This window comes from Rhinolophus ferrumequinum, chromosome 5, assembly GCF_004115265.2.
Source record: "Rhinolophus ferrumequinum isolate MPI-CBG mRhiFer1 chromosome 5, mRhiFer1_v1.p, whole genome shotgun sequence".
In the NCBI taxonomy this organism is placed as follows: domain Eukaryota; kingdom Metazoa; phylum Chordata; class Mammalia; order Chiroptera; family Rhinolophidae; genus Rhinolophus; species Rhinolophus ferrumequinum.
Genome location: NC_046288.1, coordinates 50,039,874 through 50,059,199, shown reverse-complemented (window position 1 = coordinate 50,059,199; position 19,326 = coordinate 50,039,874). Strand labels below are relative to the sequence as shown.

Here is a 19,326-nt window from a genome sequence, read left to right as displayed (position 1 = left end):
AATACCAATAACTCAAAAAATATGTCTATTCTACTTAAATCAACAAACTTGAACTAGCTTTTATGTACTAAGGATTAATCTTAGATCATGTGAATTTAAAAAGAATTGGAGTTAGTTTCTATTTTTCTGAAAATTTTAGAATAGTCAATCTTCACAAGCACTTACCTTTATATTAATTTTAATAATACCATCTGGAGGTAGAAAATTACCTCACATTTACAACATATGTATATAGACATGCACAGACAGACACAGAGACCTTTTAGCCATGAAGAAATGCACTAGTTTGTAAAAAAATAGTTGGATCCAAATTTTGTTTTAGAGGCATTTGTAATTTATATCTGTCATTGACAAGTCAAGTTCCAAATGATCTTTTCCCTTTTAAAATAAGGACAGCTATTTTTTAAAAAATTCAGGATGCCTTTTTTATATAGTTTTATAGAAAGTTACAAAGATGCATTTATGAACAAGTAAACTATAGCTGCCTGAGAGACAAAGTCTCCTTCACAGATGTTTCATCAACACTCCAGAGCCAAAGAAGGGAAAGTCTGAGAAAGGAATTTCAGGTCTCTGTGAGGTCAACATTTAGTTATGAGTGATGACGGAGATTTCGAGGTGTCCATGTGTGCCTCCCTGGGAAAAGAGCCCTAAAGAGATTCCGGCTGCAGAGAATAAAATCACAGCACAGGACTGATTTCATCAGCACGATGCAAAACTAGAGGAACACACTTCTCAGGACTGTTTATATGTTCAACACACTGTAAACAGCTGAGGGAATGGGTTTTGCTTGCTGACGACTAGCTTCTGATGCTGATATGATATACAGCCTCTAACGCAACCCACGTATATCAGGTTGGCCAGAAAACACCAGACTTCATCAATGTCCGTGTCTTCCACTTGAATGAATTTCAAGGTAACTAGAAAAGCATCCAGAGATAACTGGTGTGTTTTGAGTAACAAGTATACTTTCTTCATAATATTCCTGTAGGTGATGATCTTCAGCTTTTCAAGGATAAGGAAGATACTACAGTGAATAAAAAAGGTCTTGGGCTTTGTCAGAGCTTTGTTTAATAGAAGGAGATTGCCTTACAGCTTTGGTTACTTCTGCAAACTGCATGAGATGATACTTTTTCAAAAATTCAATGGTTGGCATATGATCCAATATCATTTTTACTGGAAGTAACTATATCAGAATCTTTCTTTTGTTCTTCTGACTTAAACAACGACAGTGCTCAAAGGCAAAGGACAAGTACTCCTTGGCTTGCTTAGTCATTATTGAACATGGCCTTTCATCCAACATAGTACTTGTGTGTCACCCTCTGTACAGTGCTGTAATCATCTTTCAGGTTTGAGCTGTCAATGGTTGATTAGGGGTTTAGACAAATGGAGTCTGTTGATCTTAAAGTAAATGTTGAATAACTGATTCACCAGAAACAGCATCCCCCACTTCTCAGAATCCTCTATACCAGTGCAAATGTCACTGGCAGAGACGTGGAAACAGCTAATCAACAATTCAGCTGCTTTTTCCAACATGTCCCTGACTTTGCTTTTTCCTTTCTTTATTAACTGCAGACCTGCATTATTGGTAAATACTCAAAGGTCAAGTGCTACTGCATACATGACAGGCAGAGCCCAGTTTTCTTCCCTGTGGATCTGAAATGCCCGCAGGAATGATTGCATGATGACAGTCTGGGATTTGTATGCCTCTACAAAGTTGTGGATCCTCACCATGTAAGTGCACCATAAATGAGCTGCAACATTTCATCGCAAGTGGGTTCCAAAACCTGTTGACATTTCTCTTCTGGAGAGGCCAACTGAAGCCGTGGGTGGGTTGGCAACATGAGCATGCTGGAAAGACACCAGCTCTGCCCAGAATGCGCCATCTCTGGTGTCTATTGTTTCATAGACCGGCTGCAGGAATTGGTTTATAGTGACGTGAGCCACCATGGCACCCACTGCTGGCAGGACAGCCATTTTTTAAAAAAATTTATTGGGGTGACAATTGTTAGTAAAATTACATAGATTTCAGGTGTACAATTCGGTATTACATCATCTATAAATCCCATTGTGTGTTCACCACCCAGAGTCAGTTCTCCTTCCATCACCATATATTTGATCCTCCTTACCCTCATCTCGCACCCCCCACCCCTCTTACCCTCTGGTAACCACTAAACTATTGTCTGTGTCTATGAGTTTTTGTTTCTCATTTGTTTGTCTTGTTCTTTTGTTGTTTTTGGTTTATATACCACATATCAGTGAAACCATATGGTTCTCTGCTTTTTCTGTCTGACTTATTTCGCTTAGCATCATACTCTCAAGATCCATCCATGTTGTCACAAATGTTCCTATATCATCTTTTCTTACTGCTGAATAGTATTCCATTGTGTATATATACCACAACTTCTTTATCCATTCATCTATCGAAGGACATTTTGGTTGTTTCCATGTCTTGGCCACTGTAAACAAAGCTGCAATGAACATTGGAGCACACGAGGACAGCCATTTTTAATACCTCAAAGAATTGGGTGAACACCTAAATGACATTATAGGTTGATCCATTTACTGCAATCCTATTTTTGAAGCTTTGAGAGACCAGCTAAATATGTTTTCCATTTATTCTATCTAATATTATAGCTAGCTTTTTCTAATTATGCGTGCAAAAGATTAATTTAGAAGTATCAAAGGATCCTCATCTTGGCCATCTTAGTATTAATGGAAGGCTGACTGCTGTGGGTATTGTTGACCTCAGAGGCACAATTTCCCATGTTAATTTTGCGATCTGTAGAGTCTGAACAGACTTCTAGGGAGAACCATCCTTTACATACATGTCTTTAGACGAGCCAAATGCGGTGGATATCCCTATAGGACTGCTTCATGCCCTTGAGGAAATTTTTCCTCAAGAAACCCCACAAAGATTCTTAGTCACTTAAGAATACCTGAGCAAGGGCCAGTGAGAGCTTAGCAGACTTCACCGGAACTGTGATGCTTTCCAAGGTATAGGCCACTCTCTCGTGATAAACCTATTCCGGGGCATCCTGCCCTTCTCCCTGGGGTTCTCACCAGCTTCTCTGGAGTTAGCTGCATTACCACACTGGACACCTCGTGGTACTTATCTCTGTCACTCCAGATTCAGGGATCTGTAACAACTATTGTCGCCCCGTTGGCTGTTTGGCTTGGGGAAACTGTCTCTTTCAAAGCTAAAGAGAGTTCAGTCTCTCATTTAACCAGCAAAGATTTTATTCAGACTCAGTAAGTAATCCAGTTAAAAAGCTGTAATTATAAAAAATAGTATAAAAAATAGTAGCCACCCATTTCCCCCCCTTTTTGCCTAGGTCATCTCAACCCTTATCCACCTCAAGGATTTTCTAAGAACAGCTCAAATAAAGTCATAGCCTGCTACTTAAAGCAAGGAGGACTGGAATTCCAAGAGAAAGCTCACCCAGATTCACCCAGTGTGAAGCGGGGAGCCAGCCAGTGATGCACAGTGGGCCCTTGCTTGTATGTAGCACCACATGTGCAGGGTAGTCCTGGATGGGCGTCTTTGGAATCTGGCCATACGATGCCAAGTACATGACAATATAAGAAACGTCCAAACCTGTAGAGAATTTTTATGAGTTTATTTTAGCCAAAATTGACAACAATTGTCAGGAATCAAGATCTCAAATGCTTCCCAGAGTGGCAATTGGCAGCTTCTTTTATGCATTTGAAATTGAGGAAAGAACTTAAAGAAGATTACATGAAGGTGAGAGAAAGGAAGTCAGGAATTGAATTACAGGATAGTTAACAAGATTATGTGCTCTCTTGAGGGTTGTTATACCTTTGAAGGTATTACTTCTGGTACTTCAAAGGTGTGTTAACCTAAATGCACAAGAATAATGGACAGGGCTTGCATAAAAACCTTTCCCTAAAGAAGTAATGGGCTTAGGGTGTGACTACCCACCATGACCTGCCCAAATTAGCAGGTGTCAGAAAGTATAATGAGACCCTGGAGAGTAGGGTATAGTTTTGGAAACCAGAGAGGGGAAGGTTTTCCAAAGGGGTGATTGTAGAAGAAACCAAAGGGTGCTTTTCTTTAAACTGACTCCCTTCTCTTTACAAATAGAATCTGGTACCACAAAATGGGCTGTGTTTCCCTGCCTCCTTTAAAGCTAGGTGTGCTTATTGACACAGTTTGGGTCAATGAAATGTAAACATATTTTTGTGCATTACTTCCAGGAAGTCTCCTTGAAAGGGAAGGGGGCATACTTTTATTTCTCCTTCCTGCTGCCTATAATGGCTGGAACTCCAGCAGATACTTTTTGGACCATGGAGTGATCTAAGGAATAAAAGCCAAAGATAAAGATGTGGAGCAGAAGGGTACAGCATTCTTGTTTCCTGTCATCAAGGGGCCACCACATCTGAAGGACTACCTCTAGAAGTTAATTTTTAGATGCATAAAAAAATGCAGTCAAGCTTAAATAAGAACTGAAAAAAAAATCGCTGAATGTGGGAGTAGAACATAGTTGGGGCACTTCCCTCATAATGCACATGAAAGCAGGTTCTAGAGTTAAACTGATTAGCTTTAAATAAGCTCCATCATTCATTAGTTATGTGACACTGGACAGAAATTTAATAGCTCTGAACCTCATCATGTAAATAGATAGATTTACCTTATGGTAATAGATAATTTACCTTATGGGTTATGTGAGAAGTGATTTAGATTATTCATGTAGAGTACTTCACACAGAGCTAGCACATAACAGGTGTTCAATAAATGTAAATAAAAAAAGGATGGTTACTGATAACATGGTATTGTTTTTGAACACATTTCATGAAATTTGGTGATCTTACAGTCATATTAAAGTCTCTACAGTTTAGAGAAACATAAATTTATATTAAATAAAATACTGAATGTAAAATATACTTTAAGCTTCAAATTACTATGTAAAAATAATTTTTTTACCATTTTAGCTTGAATGCCTATCATTTTATGTGACAGCTAATAACGCTGAAAAGGTATTTTTAGTTGATTTTGCTACATGCAAAATGATTTATTACCATTAATTTTCATTTCTATAAAAAATGTATACACATTTTAAGAGATGTTAACACTTTGGTCAGCTTTGCTCAAGCAGTAATTCGCCGTAATCACAAGTGTCTGGACGCTGATGGTAACCACTTCGAGCACCTCTTGTAATTGCAGAAGTCAAACATGACTTTTATTCATTTTTTTTGTTATCAGTATATATTAATACAGATTTTTCCTTTCTTAAAAATGTATATACATTTTTTTGGGCACCCTCTGTATATACAGCTTTTGTATGGAGAGCATTCTAACACATAAAGGAACAATTAAACCACAATTAATGACTCACTGAGTAATGAGAACTGAGTAGCAAATCGTGTTCTAGAGTTCTACAAATACTATAAAAATTTGTAGTAGGGACAAATTCAAGTACTGTTGTTCATTTGGGGCAAGGTATGGTTAAGACGGGATGTGTTTAAATCCTTCAAAGGATGATTAGAATCTGGATAGGATTCTTGCTGAAAAAACAGCCTGAAACAATTCTGACAGGGATTCCGACAGACTCCTTAAGACCTATGCGGAAGCCAGGTTCCTTTTGCCTAAGGTTAGGAGACTCATTGGTTTAGTGGGGTGGTCTAGGCTTTCACAGGACCTTCACTGGGCTTTATAAACAGTGATGAATCAATGTTGCTGTAGCCTGGCATCTAACAACAGAAGCAGCTTTCAGTTACCTGCACTTGCATCGCTTCTTTGGTGAACTTCTACTCTCCTTTCTTCGTTCCCAGATGCTTGTCACTAGCACATTCTGAGTTCCTCTTACACAGTTTGGACTATCTGTGGGATACTCTATACGAGTGTAGCTGTAGTAGGAGTAGGGGGTGAGCTGGCACAACCCAGGCTCTGCTTCGCGCGAAGGCTTTTCTTTTCTTTCAGGTTTTGCTAGTCTCTTCCCAGTCGCCCTAATTCATTTTTTGGAGTCAAGTTAGCCATAACTCTTTTAACTCGTTTAAATGAGCTTTTCTGACGAGTCCAGGACCTGCTGTTTAGCGAGTGCAAGGTGCAGCAAGCAGGAGCGCTCACGACTTGGAGCGCACGCCCCGAGGGCTCGATGCGCATGCTCCAAGGGCTGGGCGGGGGACGAGCCCTCCTGGTTCTCTCCCGGAAACTTCCGTGGCGTAGAGAAATGGGCGGAGTCAGGGCCGGAAGCAGAGTGATGGCGCCTATTCTTTAATGTCCTGTCTGGGAAGAGCGCCATGGGTCTCCGCTGGGGAACAGATGTTTGGGATGTCTTAACTCTGGTTGCGCTTTCTTCCCCTTTACCACAGGGCTATAACTCGATCTGGGGTAAACCTGACACCCATAAGTAGGTGGGGAGACAGTCCCCCGGTTCTGCCCGCGCCTCCACAGACTGTCACCGGCTTCCTTTTGCTGCCCACCTCCTCTAGCCGCAGTGCTTTTATTCCTTTCCAGTCGCTCCGCCCCACCCCGCCCCAGCCCCTCCGGCCGTTATGTATGATCGGGCTCCCCGCTCGCTCAAATTGGCTGAAGGTGGCAGTACTGAGGATCATGTGGGTCCTGGATCTTACCAGGTACCTTTCCTGAAGCAGCAGGCAACAGGTAAGATGTCATGAAAGGCAAGCCCTCTGTGACAGGCACCTCACTTTCATCCTGCACCGCTTCCTTGTGCTTGTGGGTTAAACATAATAGTACCACTTCGTATGTATAACAAAACATGAAGCAGGCAAGGAAAATTCTTATTTTACAGGTAGGAACTGGTAAAATCATTTGTCCCGTATCACAAGGCCAGAAAGCATATGACTTGGACTTCTGATTCTACAATGGTTGTCTACATCATACTTTCAGTTCTATAGATCAGATCTAAGATTTTGATTTCCTGGCTTTGTTGACTATGAGTCTCCAAATCCTGTGTACTTCTTACCGCCTGCTGTCTCTTCATTGTAATCCTGGCTGCTGCAAACACCTTTCCTACCATTCGCCAGAGACACATTTATTTACTAAAATGTAACTTTTATATTTCTATTTTGCAACATCATTTGAAGATAGTGCCATGTATTTTTCCAAATAGATGCCTGCTATGTGACCAAACCCATGTTCTCTTTGAACATAATAAGTGCCCCTTCATCCCACATTCTGTAAAGAAAAGCTATACTCTTGGGAGATGGAATGGAAATGGATACTTTAAATAATTATTTGTTCTCATTTGTTTGCAGTTACTGACTTAGGGGAAATTGAATAAATACTTCCAATTTGCTTTCTGCTTGGTCTAATCTGATGATTTCGTGGAGTTTAATATCATCCAAATTAGTTTTTCCTTTGCATTTTCCCTATTTCTATGCTATGTCTGTATTTTTAGACAAATGCCAGGATCCATTACTGTTGACCGACTGATCAGATTTGGGTATTAGATTGATTTAGTTTTCTATGGGTGGAGTACAAATTTGTCATTTGTTATTATTTTAATCTTCAGTTTTATGGCTTTTCAGCATCTGACATCAATATCAGTACTCTTGGAGCTTATTTAATGCAGCTGAGTTGTTATAAGCATTAACTCCCTAATAATTTATTAGTTACCAATGACCACCCAAATGCTTCCACTTATGATACTTTTCAATCCTTATTTTATTGTAGCACTCTCTTTTTAGAAATATTTCTCCCCCTCTTATTTGTAACATAATTTTTTCCTGGTTCTTTTCCCAACTATTGTCTTGGAACAATGCCTGATATATGGTTAGGACCAAATAAACATTTGTTAAATGCTGAATCAGGGAATCATTTTTCCCCCCTCTCCAACCCAACCCTTCATAGTTTTCTTTAAAAGTTTTAATTTTCCTAAACATCTATTAAATGTTTATATATTGTACTTTCCATTATTTATTTGTTGCTTCTGTACTTGCTCATTCAAATCTATAGCTTCAACTACTGTCCATATTCTGACTCTGAAGACTCCCAGAAAAAAGTCTTTAAAGATATGGGTAATTTATATCTCTAGGGTGAGCTTTCTCCTTATCTTAAGTCCTCTGCATTATCAATTACTTTTTTGCACTTCTCCACCTCTGGCATCTGAAATTCCAAGTGTCTGAACCCATCATTTTCCCCACTGTTACTGGCTCCTTTGAAATTATATCACTCAATTATAAACTTTAAGCTTTGGAATTATTCTCAACTCCTTCTCTGATTGACCACTCCCATTGATCTTTAAGACCTATTGATTCTATCTTCTCATTATCTCTCACATTAGTTCCCTTTCTTCATTTAACTGCCCTTGTCTTAGTTGAGTCCTCATTATGTCTATTCTGAAATAAACCAATAAAATGCTCTGGTTTCTCTCTATTTCAGTCTCCAATCCAACTTCTATCTTATGGCTAATGTGATCTTTCTAAGATATAATGATGTCATTTGTTTAAAAATTTCCCTTTAACACTAAGGTTAACATCTGAACTCCTTGACATGGTGTATACGATTCTTCATTATCTGTTCCTGACATGGTCTCCTGCTTTATCTCATCTTTCCAGGCAGTCACACCTCCACCAAGACTTTATCTATATACCAGCAATTCCAACTTTGCATCTTCTGTAAGTTCATGCTTAACCACCTCTAGGCCTTTGTACCTGCTGATGCCTTTGCTCAGTTTGCTCTCTGTTCCTTCCTCACCTGACTAATTCCTACTTATTCTTCAAAACTCAGGTAAAATGAAGTTGTTCTCTCACTGTTCTTTCTCAAGTCTTTCTTCTTTGATTCCTTAATGACTCTTTCATAGCACTTTGATTCTATATTGTAATTATCTGTTAACTCATCTGGCTGCCCCACTAAAATGAGTTTCTTGAGGGCAATAACTAGGATCTTTACTCAATTATTCTGTTTTTAGCTCAATGCCATAACAGATGAGTACTTACTTAAATAAAACAAAAACACAGTAATTCTGGAAATAAAGTTTAAAAATTTTAATGAGCAACACATAACAGAATAAAAACTTTTACAACATGACTTGTGTGAACTCTGTTTAGGGAGCAGTAAATAGGATATTGCAAGGCCCTTCTTTTACTGTTTTATCGAACTCTCCCTTGTATGAAGGAAACTAGAAAATTCCAAGCTTGAGAACTTTGAGCAGCTGCATCCTATAGATCCCTGTTTTTAGCAATACTCTGTGATAACATGCTGATAACTGATGAAAGGTACAGGTGTCTCTAGTCATTTCCCTACTGCGTTCCCTGGCAAGATAGTTTAAAAGTAGCTGTTATCTCTCTTGTAGGTATATTCCGCCTTACCTCTCTTTAAATCAGTAACACACTGGACTATTTAGAGGTACACACAGTTATTTCAATTAAGGGTCAGGTAGATTTTATAGAGTATGATGTAGAAAGAGCAGATGTTGGGACTTTGTATAACTTAGTTGTTACCTTGAATTACACAAGAGGAGAGGAACTTAATTTCTTAGATCTTCAAAAGAAAGAAACAAATAATCTTTATTCCCAGCCTTTCTTTTCCCTAATTACCACTCCTCTCTTACTATGACATACTTCGTCAATCCTGCATTGTATTATCTTCACATTTTCCTCAGGAAATTCTTTCCACCTAATTTGCAAACTTCATTGCCGTGGCTTTTGGCCATTGGGTCAGGGAGACTCCTTTTTTCCTAGGATTTGCAGCCTGAAAGGGACAGAACTGAGCTGCCTTGGTTTCCTGAGTGGGAAGGATAATGGATATTCCAATTACAGATTAGTGAGAGCTGTTGCTAATATTCTCATAATTATCTGAGCAGCAAGTATGTCTTATCTCATCAAAGCAAGTTTTCTCCAGAGACAACAGCCTGGTAAAATATGATAAAAACATAATCCTTTTAATAATGTGACTACTCGTGGCATTACTGGGCTAAAGAATATTTCATTGATTTTTGAGCTTGATTTTCATAATAAGTGATATCCCACATTAGCTGTACGTTAGTTATCTTGGTTCTATATTAGTTATCTAAGCTCAGTGACACCAGCTCCTAAATATATTCTTTCCCAGATTTCTTCTCTGATTGGAGAGCAGTTAGCTTTATCTGCCACAGAGGCATGAGCTGTCTCTGGTCTTGTACTTATGCCAAAAATAATGATTTTATCTTATTAGCCAATCAGAACTTAGGGAGATCACCTCGGAATGCAGTCTATCTTTATTTAAGTTTAAATAATATATATATAATTGTTCTGTATGTTGATGTTCCTGAAGATGAGCATATGTTTTAAAAATCTAGTTATTGCTTTTATACAAAGAATGCTCTTTTCTTTGTTTTGTGGCTATGAAACTTATCTTTTAATCACATGCTGCCCACCCTTCTTTCTCAGAATTGACTTTTATTACTTTATCCCAGTTTGATTTATCTACTGCTGTTGGCACCTCAAGCTCAATATATTCCAAACTGAACTTACTTCTTTCTTCTCAAATTTTTTCCTCTCGTGTAGTCTTAATTTCTTTCTACCCGACAGTTTATCATTTGTATTTGGCACTCTACATGTCAACATATCCATAAATCCCAAATAAAGCTTTTTGTTTTACACTCCTTCAATCCTAATTCCCCAGAAAAAAAAAAAGATATATTTTTTTATCTTACTAATTATTAGCACTGTTTATAGTGTAATTATTTGTGTATTTGTCTGGCTTCCCCACTATTCAAGGCCAGGGTTTTAGCTTATTCATTATTGTACCCTCACTGCCTCTGTCTGACACATAATAAAGCATTCGATATTAGTGAATGAATGACTAAAGGTGTGTGGGGACAGAGCCCCAGAAAGCAGTTTCCAGGCTCTCGGCCTCACATAGAAAGGTGCTGGCTCAGGTAGTAAATGGCCATCGACTGGGATCAAATGGCCATCAGCTGTGGCTAGTTAGCCATCAGCTATAACCAGTGAGCCATTGGCCACGAATATAACTGCCATGGCTACGCTAGCAGAAAATGGGGGCTAGCAAGAAGATGGTGGCTGAGCCTGCAAGCGGCGCAGTGAGGGTTGAGAATTGTGTGGCTCCTGTTTCCTTTGTCTCCAACCCAGCCGCCAGCGAGAATATAGTGGTGTGACTCCCCTACCTATGGCTCCATGGGTGTTCCTTTTTGGCCTCACCATATCCTGCGTTCTTATGTGGGAAGCGGGACCAGAGACCCCGCATGCTGTCTTGCACGACAAGGTGTATTTTAGAATATTGTCTATTAATTCTATATTTATTATTTAATAGCCATGGCAGTATGATAGGGTTACCAACCATCTTGGTTTATCTGGGAATGTCCTGGTTTTAGCACTAAAAGTCTTGTTTCCTGGGTGATTAGGACAGGGTGTCACCCTAAGTGTAAATATTGGGTATACAGCCATGAATAAAACAGAAAATTTTCTTCTCTCATGGAGCTTATCACTATAAATCCTTACTTTTCTTATGGTTTTACTTGAGCTCAATATCTCATATAAATTTTTAGCCTATTGATGAAAGATTCCATATAATTAATTTTGGAAAACTTCAATGAAGATTTTATGAGTACCAGCTTTCCGAATACATGTGGCTATTATGTAGTTTTTTTTCAAAAAATAAATTTCAGTATTTTGCAATTAATTTTCCATTTGTTTAGGTGGGTAGATTCAGTTAGAATCTCTGCTATGTTCTGATAACAGCAGCCTCAAAACTAGCCTGAGCTTAGCTTTATTCATTCTCGTATTACATACTACCTCAGTGTCACTATGAACCTAAATTAAAAAAAAATATATAGATGTATATATATCTTTAATTGTGACATGAAATACACATAAAATTACATAAAATATAAATTTATGACTTAAGAAGTAAGTACTCGAGTCAAGAAATATAACATTGCCAAATTTTCCTTTTCAGTCATAACCCTATCCATTTCCCTTATAGGTAAGCACTATTTTGATTTTTATGCCAGTTATTTCCTTGCTTTTCTTTGTGGATTATTAAATCCTCTTGATGAAATGACCCCTTTATAGTAATGAAATGTCTCTCTTATCTCTGGTATTCCTTGTTCTAAAATCTACTTTGTATGATTTTTTTATATGGTCACAACAGCTTTCTTTGATTCATGGATGTATGGTATATCTTTGTCATCCTTTTATTTTAACCTCTGTGTCTTTTGTTTTAAGAGGGTTTCCTGTAGAGAGCATAAATTTGGGTCTTGCTTTTTTATCCAATCTGACAATCTCTGCCTTTTAATTGGGGTGTTTAGAACTTTTCCATTTAATTTAATTATCAATATTGTGTTTACATATACTCTCTTGCTATTTGTTTTCTATTTATCTTGTTTGTTCTTTGTTTCTCTTCTTTCCCTGCCTTCATTGAGTGAGTTGAGACAGCCTAGATAGAAATAATTTACATATGCTATTGCCTGCAAATAATAGATGCTATTCCAAAATATAAAACAGTGGTTCTCTGAAGATGAAAATATTTTATCAGTGAAATACTATAATTGCCATTTTCATCTTAACCAAATATGCTTAGAAGAAAAATAACTTTTATTTTGTTTTTATTTTCTTTAGGTATTTTTTCTGTTGTTTAGTAAATCCAGTTCTATAACTTCTTATATTTAATATATTTTAATATACATTCCATTCTTACATCAGAATTTTAAAAATGCAACAATTTCTGTGTCTAGCCATTAGTTCTGATAGTATAGTCTCATCAATTGAGGTTACTAAATTGATTTTATATATTTTGAATGCTTTTCCTTTGAAATCATTGGAATCTTATCTGCCAGTGACATGATTTTACTTTTATAGGTGGCTATGCACCATTCCTTTCTTTGGCTGCCAGAGAAAGTACTTTTACAGTTGCTTCTAACACTGAGAAAGCTGTTCCAGGTCCAGGATACTATAATGTTTCAGATGCACAGGTAAATTTATAATAGTTATTATAATTATCTAAGTTAATAAAAGTCATGCTTTCTTCCTTTAATAGACTATCATGTCCATTTTCATATTTTATTTTCCCTTCACATCATCTTTTTCCTTTTAATCTATATTTTGTAATTAGAATAAGAGAAAATAAATGTGTTCAATGTTGGTTGCCTCATTGGGTATTTTTCATTATTCTACATATTCTGTAATACATAAAATATTATTACATGCTTCATGGTCCTTGAGACTCTTGAATGGGAGAATAAGACTACTAAATGAATTACGGCTCATGAAAATTGTCCGGTTGGTCAAGGTATATAGAAGAGAGATGGACATAGAGTGAAGGCATTGGTTTGTGTACTACACTCTATAGATAGAGCTATTGCTATTAACCTATGTGTCTCCTAATCTATACAGTCTCAGGAATCTGTTATCAGAATATCTTCAATGGTCCATTCATGTTCAGAATAGTGGATGTAACTCTAATATCTTCATAACTATGAATATCATCTTCTACCCTTTCCAGTGAATTTATTACACTGTTTAAAAAATACAGTCCATTTCATTTTCAATAGATGAATTAGGAAACATGTTTATAATGTTACATAGTTTACATATTCTGTAAATAATTAATATGGATAATAATTAAAGGGATAACACTGGAAATTAATGCAAGTATGTATGTATGTATGTATGTATGTATTTATTTTTGGAAGCATAGGTTGAAATGTTGCTTTCTATCAGCAAAGACTTAGTAAATATTATTTAGAAACTTCAAACAAAATTCCAAAAAACCTAAATGTGGGTTGTAGTTGCAAGAGCCTTCCGACATGGTAAAATACAAAATAGTTGAAACTTTATAAAGCAGAACATTTAGGAGTTGAAACTGTGTACCCCAATTTGGTCTTCTCTATTTCTCTGTACCTCTTACGGTTACTTCACTTTGATTATGGTTGCCACCACCATTCCAAAGTCAGTGGTGGGATTGGGGTATACTTTTTGCTTTTGCCACTCTTGCCCAGTTAGGGCAAATTCACTTTTTCTTTGTTTCTTTTAGCATATCTGAAACATATTAACTTTTTTCGAAAGGAAGTTTGCTTAGTAGAAAGCATCATAAAGGAATTAAAAAAATAAAAGAAACAAAAGAATCAAGTTTACAAAGTGCAGGCTTCTGATCCTTTGATAGTTATATAATTAGGTTATTAAATCAGAATTTGTTCTGTTCTCCTGTTTCCTAGGATGATTCCTGCTGCAAAGGGTCAGTACAAATTTTAGTTATGTTTTCTGATCCTGTTTTCTTTCATAATTTTTATTACCTGGGAATCTCTTTTCTGGGTGTAGACAAGTAGTTTCTTTCATATTTTTTATTACCTAGGCCTAGGAAAAGGTGTCCAAATTAGGTTTGATTTTTGATCCAAGAGATACCCCTCCTTAGAGCTGAATGATAGGATATCATATGTGATACAGTATCTGGTCTCATGCTTCAGGTGAGACTCTGACCCTGTAGTGTTGGAGGGGTTGCTGACAATATAATAATTCATCAAATAACTATAGTATATAGACAAAAGCACAATACTCAAGAGGTAGTTAGACCATTTTCTCATTGGTTTTCATATAAAGTGTATAATTACTTGTTAATATTATTTTGGGTCACTTATCTGATACATATGCAGTTCCTTTTGTAACCGCTTATAAAATGAGAATAATTGGTAATTATGAAATGAAAATCTGAAAAAAACTTCTGGTTAGTTCCACAGTTTTAAAAAAATCACCTACATTAGATTAATTTTATTATCTTCTGTTAAAGTATTTAATATAAATTCAAATTGTAATTTGAATTGTAAGATCATAGAGACCACAGTAATGGCTTTTCAAAGACTGAAAAATTGAGGAAGCCTTTTTTTTTTCACGATTGAACTATTTACATAACTTGTAATGTTAATTGTTTTTGCAAAATCATTAAAGTCTATTATTATAGATGCAATCTCTTTAAACACAGGAATTCTGATCTTATTTAAATAGTAATCAAGTAGTGAATTGGCTATCTATGAATGTAATTTCACTCATTTTTAAAAAGAAAACCTCTTTTGTGTATGTCTTAAAAGCTGAATGAAGCCGAATAAGATGCATATTAGAGACAGGCTCAGTTAATAGTGATTGTGAACAACTGACAGGTGCACACCATGTGAAAGGTCTATTGGTAAATAATGACAAAAAAATCTTATCTGATCAATCAAATGCCAACCACTGTTATTATGTATCATCTTTAGAATGATTGCACTATGACTGTTTATAGAAACTAGTATGATGGATTTTTATCTGAATTAACTGGCTACTAGCCAGTTGATAATTTTCTGATTCTGGAGAATCCAGATATGTGGCATGGAGGAGAGCCATGGAAGATTTTTTCCAGTGCCTCTTCTGCAATAAACAATGTTCAAAACTAATCTGAGCATAAAACCAGCTGTTGCCAATAGGCCTACATCCCTAGAAATGACCAGAATGTTATTCATGAAAATAATTAATCCTAACCAAGCTTAGAAGTTTGGCTTTTTTTCTTTGCAATATGAGTATCAGCATTTTTAGCTCATCTCAGAGGTATAAATTCCCCAGGGGCCTGTAAACATGCACTCTTTGTTCTTGTTCCACAGCCTTGGAGATTCCTATGCCACTGATTCCTGTTTTAAAACTGTTTTGCATTCCCTTACAGTGTTCTAAGTACACTCAATTTTAGTTTGAGTTTGGAGTTAAAATTGACAGCTATCGTCATTTTCTCTTACCCTCTTTTACTAAAGCTATATCTTCAATCAAGAGCCTTAACTTTCTCAGGCTGGGTTTTAAAACTTTTTGTTCATATTAATATATAATGTTTATTAAATAGGTATTATTAAGTACTTTTAATTATTTTGTATTTTTTTTTCTCTCCAATTTAGTATACTATAAAAGGAGGCCAGAGTCTCCAAAACCGGGAGAAACGTTTCACGAAGTTTATTTCCAATAGTCCAGGACCAGGAAGCTATGATCAGTCTTGTACTGGAACATTAGGTATCACGAAGAGAAAAGTACTAAAGGCTAAAGCGCATGTTCAATCAGTATGTTACAATTTTAAAGTATTCTTCTAATGACACTTCTTTTAGTTAAAATAAAATAAGAGAAAAGGCTCAATGTTTTATATGATGTTAAGTACATTTAAAAAGCCTTAATATAAAAATTCGTAGGTTTGTTAGTGTCCATATTGTAGTTATTTTATAATAAATTGAATATTCATTTTTATAAACTTTAGCTTTTAAGTGTATTACCATCTGACTTATTTTTTGCTTTTGATAAATCTATAGTCACTTCCAATGTCCATGGTGAACAGAAAGTAAGGGAGATTTTACAAACCACCTACATGGTTTACCTGTATATGTATATAGATAGACAGGAAACTCTGTTTAAGCACTATTAATAAAACAGTGAAATTTAAAACATGATTCCTGAAATAAAAAGAGCTTGAATTTTAGATGGGAAAAATACATAGATAGCTACCGAGATGATATGTGACAGTTGCAAAATGAAATAGGTGCTAAATGAATGACTGTGTAATTAAATGCCATAGGAATTTAAAGGAGCATTACTGTGTTATGGGGAAGTATAATTTGTAGAGGATTTATAGCGGAAGTTGGCTTTGAAGTATATGCATTTTGGGCATAGAGAGCTACACGAGTGAAGATAGAGAAGTGGGATCTCACAGAGGACAATGAGGAGATTATTTTGACTGGAAAGAAGAACTTGTATAGGGAACTAGCAGGTAATTTGTTTGGAAAGTTATACTGGTGTTATATAAATGAATAATTTTTGCACCAAAGGCCTACTCTTTTGAAATAAATAATATAATCTAGCAGATTTTGGTCATGCTTTATTTTGAGTGGTTTTGTCTTCTCTTGCCATAACTCCTTCACATAGCTCATATTAATTAAATTTGGATTAGTTTTGTGTTTAGGATGACATAATTTAGGGTTCAGTACTCAGTTGAATAATGTCAGTGCAATGACAGTGAGGTTAAGTTTTATAAGTGTATTTAATAGCTATTTCATATGTAGGGACAAAGTAAATATTTATTTACTAATGCAAGGGTTTATCGGACATTTTTTTGAGTGACTGTGTACCAGACAATGCTAGGCACTGATAATATGTAGAGGACAAATCACTGCTCCCTGGGATCTATAATTTTAATGGGAAAGTAATGAATGAAATTCAATACCAAAAAGTTGATGAAATGATATCTTAATAAACATACATCATAATAAAGTGGTCACTAGTAGCCCAAACAAGAGAGTTTTAGAAGGGGTTAGAGATAGCACAGTTGAGCTGGCTCTTGAAGAAGGATTCACTAAGTAGTTAGAAAAAATGGAAAAACACAGAACAAAACACTCTGGCAGAGAAACCACAAGAATAACGATGTTGTAGTATTTAATGGTGTGGTATGTTCAGAGAAGAACAAAGTTCTTTGGAATACTTGGAGTATAGGATCTAAGGGAGAGTAGTAGACATAGAAGCTGGAGAAGAAGATAGGGGTACATTTTGGAAAGTCTTGACATCATGCAAATAATTTTTGAAAGTAGTGAGTGGAGGGGAAGCCATTCGATACTTTCCTGTTTTAATTTGGTAATCAGTCTCAATAAGTATTAGGGACAGTACTTAATAATTGTCTCTAATGATAGAAACATTTTCAGCTAATGATAATATGCTAATAGCATAATATTATGCTATTAATTGGGCATGTGTGAACTCAACTATAGCATTTATCTATCTATTTATTTAGAAACTGTAGAGGATCAATGTATTTTTAATAAAGAATTTTCCAGATAACTAATTTATTTGTTTGTATTTTATTTGATATATTTTATTCTAGTATTTCTTATATATGGTACTCCTTCCTGTTTTTATTTAAATTATAAAATATTTTTCACTAAAGGAAATTTTGAAAAAATTTCCCTAAACTCCTGACTCTAACACTGATATTGAATTAATTTTTGCTTAGCTTCTTTCAGTATTAAATCACATATGTATATGACTTTATATACTTATATATACATTCACATAACTTACATAGCCATAGCCCTAAATTCAATTTTATGTTTTATTTTTTTTATTTCCATTCAGCATTATATCACAGACATTTTCCTCGCCACATAGTGTGCATAATTAGGATATTTATAAAGGGCAACAGTAATATGGAAATAGGTCAGGAGCTGGGAAGAAATGAAGCCAGGAAATATTACAGGAAATGTAAAGTTTGTTTTTGCCTGGCAGATACTATGATGGTATAGCACAAGTAACTAGTTTGGACTGTTGATTTTTGATGTGATTATAGGAATGAATGCCTGTTTTCAGAATCAGTGATACTAGTTTTACTAAGCAATATAAATAACTAAGCCAAGTGAGAGAGATTCCTCACTTGGAATCTCTCTCACTTGGCTTAGTTATTTATATTGGCTCATAAGGTAGCTATAATAGTACTGGTGTATATTATCTTGGTTATATGATAAGGTAAGACTTGAATTCTTAAATTATTCCCTTAAATTACTTTTATAGAACAAACATTTTTGGCTTATGTTATGAAACTCATTAAGTCAATATTTAATAGTTGCTTTTTAGTAAATTTTAATATTTGATTCTTTATTTTTTCTCCTCTTGCCTTTGAATAAATAATGTGTTTTCTTACAGAAAATTTCAAGGACACCTTCAGCTTCCAGAAGTGTTGATGTTCCTTCAATTCCTTCTTGTGGACGGTCATGTGGTTATCATATTAATGAGGATGACAGTATTATGAAATGTTTTCCACCTGCTAGTGACAGCACACTCGGTCCAGCATACTATAAACCTCAATTTGTAAGTAGACTTCATTTTATATTGGCAATTGAAAGGTTGCTTATGATTATGTGTGTTTAGTTAATGGAACACTAACTGCAGTAACAAATAGACCCCCAAATCTTAGTGGCTTAATGCAACAGAAATTAGTTTTTCCTCATTCATTTGGACATTCCTTGTTAAGAGACTTTTTCTCCATGTAGAGATTCAAGCTCACTCTATTTGTGTTACTGTCATCCCCCAGGACTGGGGTGTCATCTGCTTCCAGCTGGCAGAAGGGGAAAGAGGATGGAGGACTGCTAGTGGGGGATTTTTGTAGGCCAAGCCTGGGAGTTAATGTTGTCACATGGATACACAAGTGCAAAGAGGCTGGGAAATATAGTCCAACTCTGTCTAGGAAAAAGAGGAAACAGGTTTAACTTAGTAGAAGTCTCTGCTTTACTGTGTAATCATACTCAGTACACAGATATTCTTTTCCTGAATTGGAAAGTGAAAGAGAACATTTTATTTATAAAAGAATTTGGGTCTGATAGTGTATTATTTATTTCACAAATGATTATAAAAAACATAAGGAGC

At 35.9% G+C, this 19,326-nt stretch overlaps 1 protein-coding gene and 1 pseudogene across 1 annotated transcript in view; one reads left to right on the top strand and one right to left on the bottom strand.

Annotated features, from left to right (window-relative positions):
* Positions 1-547: 547 nt before the first annotated feature.
* On the bottom strand, positions 548-1,974 carry LOC117022094 (PCI domain-containing protein 2-like; annotated as a pseudogene).
* A 4,539-nt stretch (positions 1,975-6,513) lies between these two features.
* STPG2 (sperm tail PG-rich repeat containing 2) overlaps positions 6,514-19,326 on the top strand; it is a 444,557-nt gene continuing 431,744 nt past the window's right edge. Inside the window, exons 1-3 of the mRNA XM_033106649.1 lie at positions 6,514-6,622; positions 12,781-12,893; positions 18,607-18,771. Coding sequence (XP_032962540.1) covers positions 6,514-6,622; positions 12,781-12,893; positions 18,607-18,771 — 387 coding nt within the window. The remainder of the gene's footprint in view (positions 6,623-12,780; positions 12,894-18,606; positions 18,772-19,326) is intronic.